The sequence below is a fragment of the Nothobranchius furzeri genome, chromosome 10 (genome assembly GCF_043380555.1).
Source record: "Nothobranchius furzeri strain GRZ-AD chromosome 10, NfurGRZ-RIMD1, whole genome shotgun sequence".
Lineage (NCBI taxonomy): Eukaryota > Metazoa > Chordata > Actinopteri > Cyprinodontiformes > Nothobranchiidae > Nothobranchius > Nothobranchius furzeri.
The window spans coordinates 58,832,219-58,846,638 of record NC_091750.1 but is presented as its reverse complement, the minus strand read 5'-3'; the positions used below and the strand labels follow the sequence as shown (position 1 = coordinate 58,846,638).

At 41.2% G+C, this 14,420-nt stretch overlaps 1 protein-coding gene across 1 annotated transcript in view; it reads right to left on the bottom strand.

The window, feature by feature from the left end:
• The window catches only part of acsl6 (acyl-CoA synthetase long chain family member 6), a 48,759-nt gene extending 41,934 nt beyond the window's left edge, over window positions 1-6,825 (bottom strand). The window contains exon 1 of the mRNA XM_015961450.3: window positions 6,674-6,825. Within this exon, the coding sequence (XP_015816936.1) occupies window positions 6,674-6,719 (46 nt within the window). The 5' untranslated portion in view covers window positions 6,720-6,825. The remainder of the gene's footprint in view (window positions 1-6,673) is intronic.
• Between the last annotated feature and the right edge of the window lie 7,595 nt (window positions 6,826-14,420).

Sequence of the window (14,420 nt, the reverse complement as noted above, 5' to 3'; positions counted from 1 at the left end):
CGGCAACACTCATTCTAAATAAATAACGTAATTTTAACATAAGTAATCCTACATTGGAGCAATGACATTGTAAATAATTATCTCACATTACATTGCAGTGGACAGCCCTTCATTCAGCCATCCATTAGAATGATTAATAAGTAGTATAAATGCATCACATGTATCCATGTCCCCGTCTTCTTCATGAAATATTTGAATGTTAATCTTACCCGGTAAAAACATGTTCGCTGAATCCGAAGAAACTTGAAGGCTGCTAGTCCATTTGATTGATTGCTGCAGTTTATATCCATTCTCAGTCTCCCTCAAAGTTACTTGAGAAAAATAAATAAATAAAAAAACAAGTTGAGTTTGCTTCCTTGTCTGTTAGTGCAGCCAACTGCGCAGCAAGCTGTTACCATTTTTCTATCGAATCAACTAATTAAAAGCGATAGAAGTCTTACAACTGCTTGTTTTGACTAACTTCACAGGAGTTTCAAAGCGTGTAAATGGTCTTTTTGCCATCCATCATGGCAAAGGAAGCAGTCCCCTGAGTGGTGTGACATGCAAAAGACAACTAGCAGCCTTAGGCCGGGGACACACCAGCCGCTGAAGCGACGTGAAGCGCCGGGAGGAGAAGCCCACACGAAATTCGGCCGCAGCTCGCTGCTCCTCAGTTCAGACCAGACGCTTGTTTCTCCGCTCCGGTCAAGGCGCGCGTCGTAGTTTTTCTTTTAACCACTTGGTGTCCTCCATTTCCTCTCCGCCTTTTCTCTGCTCTTTTCCTCGACGGCCCCCTCCCCAATGCTGTTTGTGTGTGTTTGTCCGTGTGTGTGAACCTGTGGTGTGAACCAGTTGTTAATAGCTGGCCTACGACTTTCTGCGTCTCTGTCCTGTTTGCTCCGGCTGAAAGACACCCAAAACCACACCCCCTTCACGTGGTCACACACACACACGCGCGCTTTCGCTGTGTGTGTGTGTGTGTGCGTGCGTGTGTGTGTGTTTGTGTGGTTTTTATGCAGTGTCTGTTTACGAACACATTTGACTATCGCGGAATTGTATTTTGAAATGCTTTATTTTGTTAAATTTACCGGCCTGCCTCTTATGTGTAGGTTTGACTTCCTGCCAGAATTGACGTGGTTCACCTGCGGCTCGCGAAACAAATAGAGCAGACGCCGAAACGATCGCTGCACGGCGCGGGCTGGAGCGCCGGCGCGCGGCGATTCGGCGGCCCATGTGGTCTATAGAATAGGATAACAAGGGCGCCGAATGAAGGTGGTCCCCTTTTCGCGGCGCTTCGGCGGCCGGTGTGTCCCCGGCGTTGGCCGGGATGGGTGGGCGTGGCCAGCTCTAGGTTGTTTTCTTAAAGTGACAGAACCATGAAACTGCTCATTCTGGAAGGTCCTGAAACTGTCAAGAATAAAACCCCTGAAATTGTTTATGTGAGAGGGATTTAATGCAAAGAATGCAGTGAACATGTTTTAAATGAACCATAAAACTATTAAAACTTAAGAAAACAAATCATAATGCGTCCCCTTTAATATCAAGATTCTAACTTTTTAAAATGTTCTAAATAGAAGTTCTGTATTTAAATTTTTCTGTATAAAATTTAAATTTAAATTGTTTTTCAAATGGAACTTATAACATTTATTAATATCAAATCCCCAAAATTCAGCACACAGTACCTTCAAAATGTGGAGAATTTCATTTTTTTATCTGTTGTTTAATCTACAGTCTTTTATTTAACTTTGCCGCTCTTACACCAACATTTCCCCACCGAGGGACAATAAAGGTGAGACAGCAGTGTCTGTCACCTCAGGGACATGGTCTTCTGGTAATGTTTGTTTATGTGTTCTGTCCAGGATGACTGGTTGATGTGCACTCAGTCTTCTGTTTATGAATGCATGTGTTCATTTTTTGAGTTACCAGTGACTTGGAGTTGCCCATAGAGTCTCTCACCTGCAGCTCATCTCCTCAGGAAGCCTAATCAGCACTTCTGGGATCTACCTACTCCCAAGGGAGGGGAGACTCATGTTTATGCTTGTGTTTAATTTAATGTGAATATTTTCTGTTATGGATAGGGAGTTTGTAATTATGATTTAGTTATTTGAGTTACCTGAATTGATTAGACTGGTTGGTTTGTCTGTGTGAGGATGTGTTTAAGTTGAACCTTGTGTGTCTGAAAATGTTGGTTGTTTTTTCTGGACGGTGTGTCTTGTGCTGGTGTCATTCTGAGTCATGTTAATTTTGAAGCTCCTCCAAAATAAAATGGAGTTTTCAGACTCATCAGCAGTGCTTTTCTGGCTGGTTTGTGCAAGTCCCTGACAAATGGACATTTCTATTCTATTTTCATTCTCTTCTATGTATGCACACACATGCACCCATCTCACCTTTAACCATCTCAGGCTCATAAGAAGTTTTGATAAAAGGACAAACACCTAAGTCCTTCAGGGGTACTTCTGAGTTAAAAAATGCTCATGAAATACGTATGTGGAGTAACGAGGTAGGTAGGTAGTAATGATGCAAATCTGCAACGCCTGCCTCCAGAGGGTTAAAACATGGCCGGTAGCAGTAAGATTTGGTGTATAAAGAACCATGTAAATGTTAGTTCATGCTGTTCATGGTGTGTATTTTATAAAAATAAAGTCCTCTGATGATTTAAAGAACATTTAAACATATATATTTTTTAAATTTCATTATGTTTTGAAATTCAGTGACAAGCCTGAGACAAAGAGGTCTATCAGGACAGCGAGAAGCCTATTCAGATAATTAAATGCAAGAAAGAAGCATTGACAAACGTTGAAGAAACTCAGTGGGAAGCTCAATCACGACTCGGAAGACACGTTGTACACTTGGCTGGAAAACCCAACAGATGTGCAAAGTCAAACAGTTCAGAGAGGGATGTCAGACAGTCTGTTTCGTTTAGGACCCATGCTGTGGTTAAACATTTGAGTTAAAAACACACACACATTTGGAAATTCCACACGTGGATATCAACGTAAAGCTCAGTAGTTAGAAAAAGGTCTTGGGGTTCAGATTTAATGTGTACATTCATACAAGTAAAGGAAAGATCCAAAAGTCAGACTTAAACTAATTTGGTTATTTCCGAACTGAGATGCAGATCATTAACTCAGAAGTACCCTAAAGGACTTAGTTGTTCGTCCTTTTATCAAAACATATTTTGAGCCTGAGAACGTTAAATCCCCAAATGCCTCCCTTCAGGGGTTTCGCTGAGGATTTGAGAAAAGTTTGGTAGGAGAATGCACTGCAGCGTCAACGACAACAGCAAAATGTGTTTTAGCTCTGAAGCCTTTAGTCACTTGGATCTTTTTGTTCTCTCCCAGGAAGCATCAACTTACTGTTCTATAGATTTGCTGCAGAGTGTGAGCGTGTTGGAAACTACATGACAGTGTGGACTTGTGAATGATTCTGAGACACTTTCTGTGCCCTCTGAGGCTTAAAGTGGAGAAAACGCAACCTTTCGTCCTTAAGTCCCGCCCCATCGGCTCATCCGAGGGCTGTGGCCAATGAGTGGACACTACCGTGGGGAGATTAGAGCCTATTAGCACAAAGGCAGATGACCACTAGTAACCTCACTACACTGCTCTATTTATATATTATTTAATGAAACACAATCTGTGAAGCTTTTTGTTTTCTTCTTCTTGAAGCTTTACTTGCATCTGTGTGTTGTGGGAGTTTCTTAGCTCTTTTTTGACCATCATCTTTAAACTATCGTTACAATTTTCTATAGCCAATCGCTGACTTAGTCCATCCCTCTGAGATGCTGAGCACATTTCACCAGCTTTATCTTTGAAGGACCATCAAAAGCACCCAAGACAAAGGGGGAGTGAGTGAGTGAGATGAGATCAAGCATCTGTAATCATCACGCATGGACACAAAATACGAAAACGACAAGAGCGGCAGAACAATAGCAGTAGCAAGAAGACATGAAGCAGTTGGTATTGTTTCATAAGATAATTAAATTACTTAAATAAAAAGAAGCAATGCAAACACAAACAACATCTGCAGTGCAGGAATGGCAGAGTGGTCTGAGCAGCAGCACTTACAGAGGTATCATGCAGCCGGTGAGGTGTGTGTGTGTGTGTGTGTGTGTGTGTGTGTGTGTGTGTGTGTGTGTGTGTGTGTGTGTGTGTGTGTGTGTGTGTGTGTGTGTGTGTGTGTGTGTGCATGCGTGCATTAGCACAAATGTGTGGTGTTTCAAGGGGCATCACCCTGTGTACACTAGTGATTACCTTCCCACTGGCACCGGCTAGAATAAGCTGAGGCAGGCAGTGTGCTGCGTTTTGGCCTCGTTTGAGCCAAGCTGGCTTCCGTATCACACCACTCTGAGCTCGACAGACGCTGCATACTCTCACCACACCTCTCCCTCCCTCCCTACCTCTCCCTATCTATTTCTGACACTGAATACGCAGGCTCACACTCTCCTCCACTACATGAAAACGATACAGCTAGCATATGGAGACAGAGGAGAATATGCACACTTGTGCAGGCACACATATGCAAAACCGTTCACTCGTGTGTTTTCATGTTTAAACAAGCTGCAGGGACCATCATCTGCTGAGATTGCCCTTAGTTTGATTTGACTATCAAAGCAGAAGAAAGAGTGGCTTAAAATCCTAATGTGAGGGTTAACATTCCCCTGTAACATCAGTTTGTTCTGATTTCCGGGTGACAAATTGTCTGAATATCAACAATTAACGTAATCTTTAAATATGATTTATATGCAAAGATGGAGAAAAAGTAGAAACAAACCCTTGTATAAAACTTTGCAAGATTTTCATTCCAAAGGAGAGGCTTTGCACTCAAATCAAGAAGCAGCAGACCTGCTTCAGCACTTTAGGCGTCCCACATGAAGGAAAATGCTGAAGCAGCGATGAGGCTCTCTGAAGTGAATCTGCAGCCCCACGGCTCTAGGATGGACCAGGTTTATTGATTATGATTGGTACATTACTTTAGGCAGGTCGTAATCGTTTGTGAAGATGTGAATTTAACTATTTTTGCCTTGAAATGTATTTTTCAAAGCATCAAGGCAAAGAAATGCATTACTAAGCAGAAAATATTGTGCGGTCATCCAAAGTACCTTTACTTTGCAGATTACTTTAAAAATTTCCATCTTTAAATATGAATTCTCTAAAAATTAGCATTAAAATGTTAAAATGTTAAGTTAACCCTCGAATATGAGAGTATTATTTGCTATTTTCTCATAAATAGACTTGGTAATAACTTTAATTAAATATTGAAGGAGGAAAAAGAATAGGTTTACATGGTGTGCAGAGCTGCACCACATCAATTATTGACACCAAAGAGCAGCAGGGTGCTGGGAAGTGAAGACAGGTGAGTTACGTCATGAATATTCTCCTTTAAGGGACATTCTCACCTTCACTTTTTGGTGCTTTCTCAAACCAGAAAGTTATTATTTAAATAAGTGGCGCTGTGAGTTTGGCTTTTTAGTTAATACCCAAAATGTGACATTGTTAGTGGACCGACCCATGTTTGTCACTTAGCAACAGCTGCTGTAAAAACAAACAAGGCTTATGATCAATTAAGCAAAACCTTCATTAAACACTAAAAAAAAGCAATAACACAACTGTAGTTCTTATTCATCTATTCAGACAGCTGTAAAGCTCATTTTGAAACGGTAATTAAAACAAACAGTCTTATCAGGGTTATCATTGCTCGTTTTTCTGCTTCAGCGCAAATAAAAGTGGTTATGTGGTCTGGAAATCAAGATGGGGGCTGTGTGTGGAGCAGGAGCAGGTCGAGCTCCCCGGTTTTGCCGGTAGGCCGCAGGATTTCAGCACCCGTTGCGCCTGGACAGCTCCGTCCAATCAGCTGAGCTCAAAGGAAGCGCGTCACCCTTCCTCATCCTCCCTCATCCTCCCTCCTGAAGCATGGCGGAGGACATCTAAGGCTGAACTGCTGACTTTTTACAACCGGCTTGCAGTTCCACTGTGTATAAATGAACAAAAATGAGAAGTGGTTGCACATCCTCGTTTTGTTGCAAAGCGCTGCACATCGAGGAGAGGAGATGAGTCCTAAAGCAGGGTTTACATGACGTGTGTCGGTTCCTACGCACAATGTCACTCGACCTTAGCAGCTGGCAGGCCTGAGACGCACACTTGTATATGTTTGTCTCATGACAGGCGCGGAATTATCTTCTAAATCGGGATTTGCGCTTTAAATTTCCCAGGTAGACTAAATAAAATCATTAATTATCAGGAAGCCCGCAAGAATTTAGCCGCACGGCAACCTGACCACCCCCCACCCCCACCTCGTCCCTCCCGGTTCACCTGAATAAAGACACCCAAAGCAAACCTGACCATATTTTATGCTGCCCTGATGATCTGCAACGTTTTATGTTGTAATCCAATCTACACATCTAGGGGTTGCGCCCGTTTTCACGAGGTATAGCCTACACGTGTTGATGGGTTGAAATTAGAGATTATTGCGGTGCATGCGACGCGCAGGACCCGTTACCGGGTCATTATTCAACTCCGCAAAGTAGATTCGGTAACGGCAGAGCCCTCGGTGGGTGAGTGAAGTGAAAAAGCCGGAACACCGGCAATGAATGGCACAATGAGCCTCAGCCCCAACCGAGAGGCAGGTGCAGCGCCTCTGTTTGCCCGGCTCGAAGGGCTGGAATCATAAAAAACGAAGGAAAAAGAGTCGGACTCACCTAATATAATCCAGAGCGATCCAGAGACCAGCACGAATGCAAGCATGTCTTTCTCATTGAGTCAGGTGTCCTCCGGTGCAGGAGCGGCTCGGAACTGCAGCATCAACTGCAGCAAGCAAGTCCGCGCGACAATCTGGGGGATTAAGGAGGGAGGGAGGAGGGAGGGAGAGAGGAGGTGGAGGGAGGGGTGGGGTGGTGGGGGGGTGAGGGACAATATCTCTGAGACAGGCAGTGGGGGATCTGGGCAGGGGACGGTGATGTCCAGATTCGGTGTGAAATCACCCTGCGCGTGATGGGTGGAAAAAGAAAAGCAGCCAGGCGTTTTGGAGCATCCTTCCTCCTGCGGATTTTCCTCCTTCACCCGGTTGGCTGCTGCGCAATAATTCTGGCATCCTCTCTGACATTTAATGGTTTGTAGGGTGGACCAAGGTTTTTGAGCCATGAAAATGTATTTTACTGATTATTAAAACATCAAAAGCTTGAATTTGTTCTCCTTTGATTTGAAAACGGACATAATTGCAGCTATGGTGCAGGGAGGTAGTCGTTAATTTTTATTTTATTTTATTTTGCGTTTTTTTAAACGCAGCTTTTGCCCCAAACTTGCATCCGGTTGCTTTTAGATGACTTTTGTTTGAATAATAATGTATTTAAAAGGGGATGTTTGGTAAATCACGCCATATCTGCAGCTGAGCACTCTTTGACACCGAGTTGCTTTGCATCAGAGTCACGTGATCGGAGAAGACACTCCCAGTGAACGAGAGTAACCTTGAGAAAGTCTGACACACTCACGGAGGGTGACAGTACAATTATTAAAGGGACGGCAGAAAATAAAAATAAAAATTATTTGAAAATGTTTTAATTTTTTTAATTTTAAAAGTTTCTCCTTACTTTTTAGCAGGCATTTTACTGCTTTTTGAGTTTTATTGTCTAAGTTGTCATTTCTAAAACAGGTCACTATGTGAAATAAAAAGACCAGTATTATGTTCCTTTTCTCTTTTGATTTCTTTGCAGAGAACACACACACACACACACACACACACACACACACACACACACACACACACACACACACACACACACACACACACACACACACACACACACACACACACACACACACTGGATCCAAGCTCTTCCTTCATGCAGGATGAGAGGCCAACAAACTCACTAAACAGGGCAGCCAATCAGATTACAGACACTGAATTTGCTTTTTTCTCAGTCAGGTTACCTGTGATGTGCCTGCAGGACACAAGACGAGAATATGAGGAAGGCGGGGGGATGGATTTGATTGCCTCGTTTATTTATTTATTTATTGGTTATAAAGCCCTTTAAAACAGCCAACTATACAGCCAAAGTGCTTAACAGATCGCATAAAAGCAAAAATCAAAATAAAACATAAAGAATACACAAATCAGACAAGAAGGCTGAATGAGGTAAAAGCAATAACAAAAGTCCCCATTGTGCATTCAAAACTTTCCTGAAAAGAAAGGTTTTAAGTTTAAATTTAAAAAGGCCTGGGTCAGAGATGGAGCGTAAGTCCAGAGGGAGCTGGTTCCACAGTCAGGTGCTGCTATGCCCGGTCACCCCAGTGTTTAAGAAGACCGTTGCTGGTGCTGAAACTCAACAAGTCTGAGATGTAGAATGGGACTAAACCATTAAGAGCATTAAAACTGAAGAATAAGAGCTTAAAATCTATTTGAAAATGAACAGGCCAATGGAGGGCAGACAAGATAGGAGTGATGTGCTCGCGTCTGGGGGTGTCAGTTAACATTCGAGCAGCCGTGTTTTGGATCAGCTGCAGCCTGAGAGATACCGAAGTAAAGAGCATTGCAGTAGTCGATCCTGGACCTGATAAAAGCATGGCCTTCTCAAGGTCAGTCAACAAGATTTAACCTTAGTTAAAAGAGGAAGGTGATAGAAGCTTGATCTGACTACTGAATCGACTTGCTTTAAAAAATTGAAATTTTTATCGAAAATCACGACTAGATTTTTTTTTACATTATTGCCAAAGTTAAAATTCAGAGTACCGGTATCAACAGAGGCATTCTCACCAAACTTTATTTAGCAATTTGTACAATGAGCATGCAAATAAAACGTCCAGTAAAGCTTGTTTAGGGAGGTCAAAGGGGTCAAAAACAGTGAAAGTAATGAAAAAAGATGAAAACATCCGACATGCCACATCACTTAATATTGTTTCAGTCATCAACAGACACAGTGATAGACTGTGATGTGACAGAGAAATAAATAAGGAAAAAGGTTCTTGAACAGAAGTTAGAAGTTTACAAATACAGCCGACATTTGTGTTAAGGGTTAGGTTTGACATGTTTATTTATTTTCATATATATCCCCCTACCTCTCCTCTCCTCGGTTATACATGACACTTAAGCCATCACTACTGAGAAAACATGTCAGCTCTAAGACTTTAGTCCTGTGAATGAAATTCATCACAAAACACTGTTTGTCCAAACAAGACGTGTTATTAAAACAAAGAAAATTTAAAGAGCAAGTCGCCCCAAATCTACTTTTTTTCCTGATAAACTATAGAAATGTGCTGCAATAGTTTTGCACTTTAGTGCATTTTAGTTCAAATTTTAATTTTCCGCCTAAAACGGTCAGTGTTGTGCCGTTGTCAGGTAAAAACTCCGCACTGTAAATCTGCCATCGCTAGAATGTTAGCTGGTACCATATGATGTCACAATGTCATTGTGAGCCTGTGTGTGTGTGTGTATTTGTTAGCGGCTCCGCCCTCTCGGTCTGCTAGGCAACAGCTTTTGTTGCATTTTTCAAACAGGAAGTGTGAGCGGAGTAATACTCTGGTAGGGGGTGACTTGCTCTTTAACATTAATAGACTCCATGAGAGAGTTGTTATCTGACTTTTGGTTTTTTCAACAGTCAGTAAAATAACAGAAACTTGATAGATAACCCACTGTAAAGTCAAAGTTCAAACATAGTGAAGTCTACTAACATGAACACTATCTTAAGCAGCTGGAACTCAATTTAACTTCAAATATACAGCTGGCCCTCAAATGAGCATTGCAAATGAGAACAGATCCCAGAGAGGCAGGTATTTTACACATAGAATGGGTAAAAGGGTAGATGAAATATTTGGATTCAACAAAAAAATGTTAAGTAGGGTTGAAGTCCACAGTTTGGTTTAGTTACTTTTTAAATGAATAAAAATGAAAGACGTGAGAGAAATCTGATCTTGTGTCTTTCTCGCATCAACGGTTTTGGTTTGTGTTCTTGAATTCACAAAAATCTGTAAAAAAATAAAAAAAGGAAATGAAAAAATATTTTTGAAGCAAAGAGAATAAAATAGTGTTTCTGCATCAGAATAAAGAAAAGAGTTCAGTTATTGCACTAATGAAACATGAATGTACGTTTCCAGTTAAAGGACTGCAAAGGAAATCTCTCTGACTCGGTGACCTGATGACCCTCGAGCGGGGTCAGACTCACCAAGTCTGATAAAGTTTACAGCTGCATCCTTAATCCTTTATCACGTTAGTTAAAACTCAACATAAAAAGCCTCGTCATGGTTGTAATTCTACGTAAAAAAGTTGCATTCATTCAGTCAAACAATCCAATTCAGTATATTTGAGTTTTCTCACCACGTTCACTTGGAAATTTTAATCCTCAGATTTCATGGAGGTTGCTTCAGGACATGCTTCTCTTTTAACTTTTTTCAAAATAACTTTTATTTACCCAGGCCTTTTTAAATTTAAACTTAAAACCTTTCTTTTCAGGAATTGTGTTTAAATGTATTATGTTTAAATCTTCTGTTTTTTATCTCATGCAGGCACATGTTTAGGCTAAAAATCTAATTTAAAACCAGCACAAGGGATCTAAGGGCTAACAGTGATTTGAAATTCACAGAGTTTTGGTTCTGGAACAGACTTTATTACAGAAGGAGGTGCTCAGAAGAAAAACACACATCTGAGCTGAAGAATAAACAGAATAATCAAAAGGGTGACACATGTAAACAGGTGGAGGAAGGGCTTGATTTCATTTAATCATTTTTATTTCAAGTATTCAACGATCAGTATTTTGCAGAAGACAATTAATTTCAAGAGATTATCAACTTAAAAATAACAAAATTCTGTCAACAGACAAACTTTCGCAGTGATCAAAATGCACTCAACGTTTTTTTTAATGGTTTGATGTATTTGTTTATTTATTTGTTTGTTCATTCTGTTCTTGTGAAGCCCCTTGTTATTTTTTTAATCTTGATAGGTGCTATAAATAAAAAATATTATTTTTTCTTCTTCATGCCAAGTTAAAGCAACAAAATCTGACAGGAAAAGGTGTGAAATGACTTCAGATCTTGTTTTTTTTTTCTTGGTACCTTATTCTTACCATAAATACATCACCGTGTCAACAGTCTCTTGACCTTTTTTCGTCTCATGGTTAATATTTACTCAGTCCTTTCAAAGCTGACAGCTGGTTTCATGTTGCAGCTCTCAGAGACAGTACACAGACTGGGCTGATGGGGGCGCTAAACTCCCTAGATTTTAAAATACTGGAAAACCTTAGAGGGATGACCATGTTGGACCATTTTCCCTTCTCTTTCCCCGTTTCTAATCAAAATCCCAGCCCAGAAATTCCCAGAAAAACTCCTGCTGGACCTGTTGGATTCAAGTGCCACTAAGTGACTTTGATCAGAAATACATTTATTTCCTAGATGACATCACCATAAAAGTTAGATTCTTTTAATCATTTTATTCAGTAGGCAGGAAGGATCACTTCCAAACACACACATACAATACACGGCCTTCGTCCTGGATTTTGTTGCAAACAAGAATCAAACAAGCTGAAATTGTTACCACCAAAATAAACCCACCGTCACGTTTTGGAGGGATGTTAGAATCCAAAATGCAGAACCCAGGATAACACGAGACAGGAGTGGATATGAAGATAAAAATCCTTTTTATTGTAGGATAAACAGAATTAAATCCAAAATCAAGGCAGGGAGCCAAAATCCAAAAAATCCAGAACATGAGAACCAAAGCCCACTTAGAGCACAAACCGGAGACGGGACAGGAAGCTCACACAGAGCACCAAACAACACTGAACAAACAACAATGGACCGACAAGACACTTCTTCTTCTTCTTCTGGTGTTTTATTGGCGGTTGGCAAACAACGAATGGTGCATTACCGCCACCGAAAAGACACTGAGACAAGACAGGGCTTAAATAAAATGGGGCATGATGGGAGGCAGATGAGCTGCAGGTGTGTGGGGAGAGGACCAGGTGATAGCAATACTTAATCAGGGAGGGAACTCACATGACCTTAGAAAAAAACTAAAAACAAGAAAAGCAACCACATAACTAATATTCTAAAGGGAAGGAGAACTACAAAGACTGGTGGGACAAAACATATAAGAGACTAATAAAATGAAAAGCTGAAACTATAAACACTGCAGAGGGATGACTGGCTGCAGAGGGGTGACTGGAGAAGACGAAAGGAACACAGGACCTGAGAGACATATTTGGAAGGCTGAAGACCAGGGGACAAATGAGGAACACAAAGAGACACATAAATGAGACACAGACAAAGGACACATGAGGGCGCTATGAAACACAAAAGGAGAACCTGGAGTGGGAACTGGAGGGGCTGGGGAACAAAGGGACACAGAACATGACACCCACCTGCAGCCCCTTCACCTGTACGAGGTCATGCATATCTGCACGGCTCATGTCTGAGGCCTCTGACCTGATCCAGTCGCTGTCACCGAGCTGTCAAAGCAGATGGATCCTAAAGCAGCTTTCCTCATGCCAAATCCTCAGTTTGCCGTTTTATCCTTTCAAGTGGCCTAAATATTCAGATTCACTGACACCTTGTGCTTGGAAAATGCATTAGCAAGGAATCTGTCAGTGTGATTAAAGCCCATTGATAAGAGGTGAAAACGAGCAAGGAAGATGCATAAATGATTACAGTTTGTATAAAATATGGTGTTTCATTTTAGGTATAAAGTGCATCAATAACCACTGACAAGTGAGACATTTCTTTTTGTGTGGAAATAAAAGGCAGGGATAATCACTGAATGAGATTTATTACATATAAGGTTTAATTTAGTACTAAAATCTATTAATAATGATAAAAAACATTGGTATTTTCTCATAAATTGCATTATTTTATACAATCTTCAGCATTTATAGGTTATTTTACCCTAAAAACCAAAAGTTTTATTGAACTGAAAATGCCACAGCTCCAGTGATTTCCCATGATCCGCACAGCATCAAGACAAGGAGGTTATAAACATCCTAAATTAGGAATGCTGTTCCTCACGGCTTCAAAAATCCTTTCTTCACTGGGAAATCCCACAGCCTGCTGCTGCCGGTGAAAACTCCACGCGAAAACTCCCTGCGCTTCCCTCCTCCTTGAGCAGACGCGCGCTGGAAACGTGCCACCCCCCCCCCCCACCCCCCCCCACCCCCCCCCACACACACACACACACACACACACACACACACACACACACACACACACACCACCACCACCACCACCACCACCACCACCACCGGGAAGCCCCTTAATCAACAGCAGGGTTGAATAGATGTGACAAGGCATTTATGGGGCTTCCCAAAGTCTCTCTCATACTCTAATTGTGTAAAATAATAATAATAATAATAGTAAAAATTCCTGTGGAATTTTCAAATCTTTATTCCCCTCCCTACCACATGCGAGTTGTGTCAGACACGCTTGGTGATGTGAGAAGCTTTGCTGAATAAGCCCGCATAACTATTTCCACATAACTCTGAGTGCAGGAGCTTGCGTTACCACTCTGCCCCTAGCGGCGAATAGAAATTACTACACCATTTCTTGTAAATGCCCCTGCTTCTCGAGCGCCGGCTGAAGGCTCGTATAGTGCACATGCCAGGCTGTCAGATGATCTTTGACACAGAGCGGGGGAATGTGCGCGCGTGTGACCTATTTATGCCCTTTGCAGGCATTCAAACTAGTCCTTTATCTGAAATGGTAGTTTTTTTGATGTTTCGTGCAAAAAATCCAATATTTAAACATTATTTTAGAAGATGATTTTTCTGAGTGTGTGTGTGTGTGTGTGCGCGCGCATGTGTGTATTTGAGTAAAAATAAATGTGCTATCTTTGACAATCCCAACAAAAATGTGGACTTTTGCAAAATTCAAATCATTTGCAATGAATTACATCAGCAGGTCTTCATGCTTTGGACTACGTGCCCACCGCTGTAATGAAGCCATTGCAGACAGTTGTAAACTTCCTCCTTGCTCTCAACTGCATGATTTCTCGGAAACGGCTCGGCTGCTGTATCCAAAAGACTGGTTTACGCATGCGCGTACTGCTGGAAAAAGTGTGAACAAAATAACTGTCAAGTATGTTGATTTTGCATCTTTAAGGTATATTTTCTTTATCTAAACAGAAGTAACCACGTGCACACGTAAGATTATAATATGTTTAAGTTTTTGCAATCGTCACTTCTGTTTAAATTCGTTTGTTTTAAGGGTAGATGAGTGATTTAAAGCTTTTCTTTATGCCTCTTGTTAGAATATGCAATCTCTTTAAAAATAGAAATCACCATATTTTAGTTAAACTAGTATGAAATAATTAGAAAATACTTCATATAAAAATACACCCACATGAATAAAAGCTGCAGGATCTTTCATTGTTTTAGTTTTTTTCATGCGGATATTTCTTCCAGCGTGCACACGCCTCCCTTCGGCTGTTCAAGGAAATACCCGCTGCTACTTATAAAAAGATGCCCATGCAGC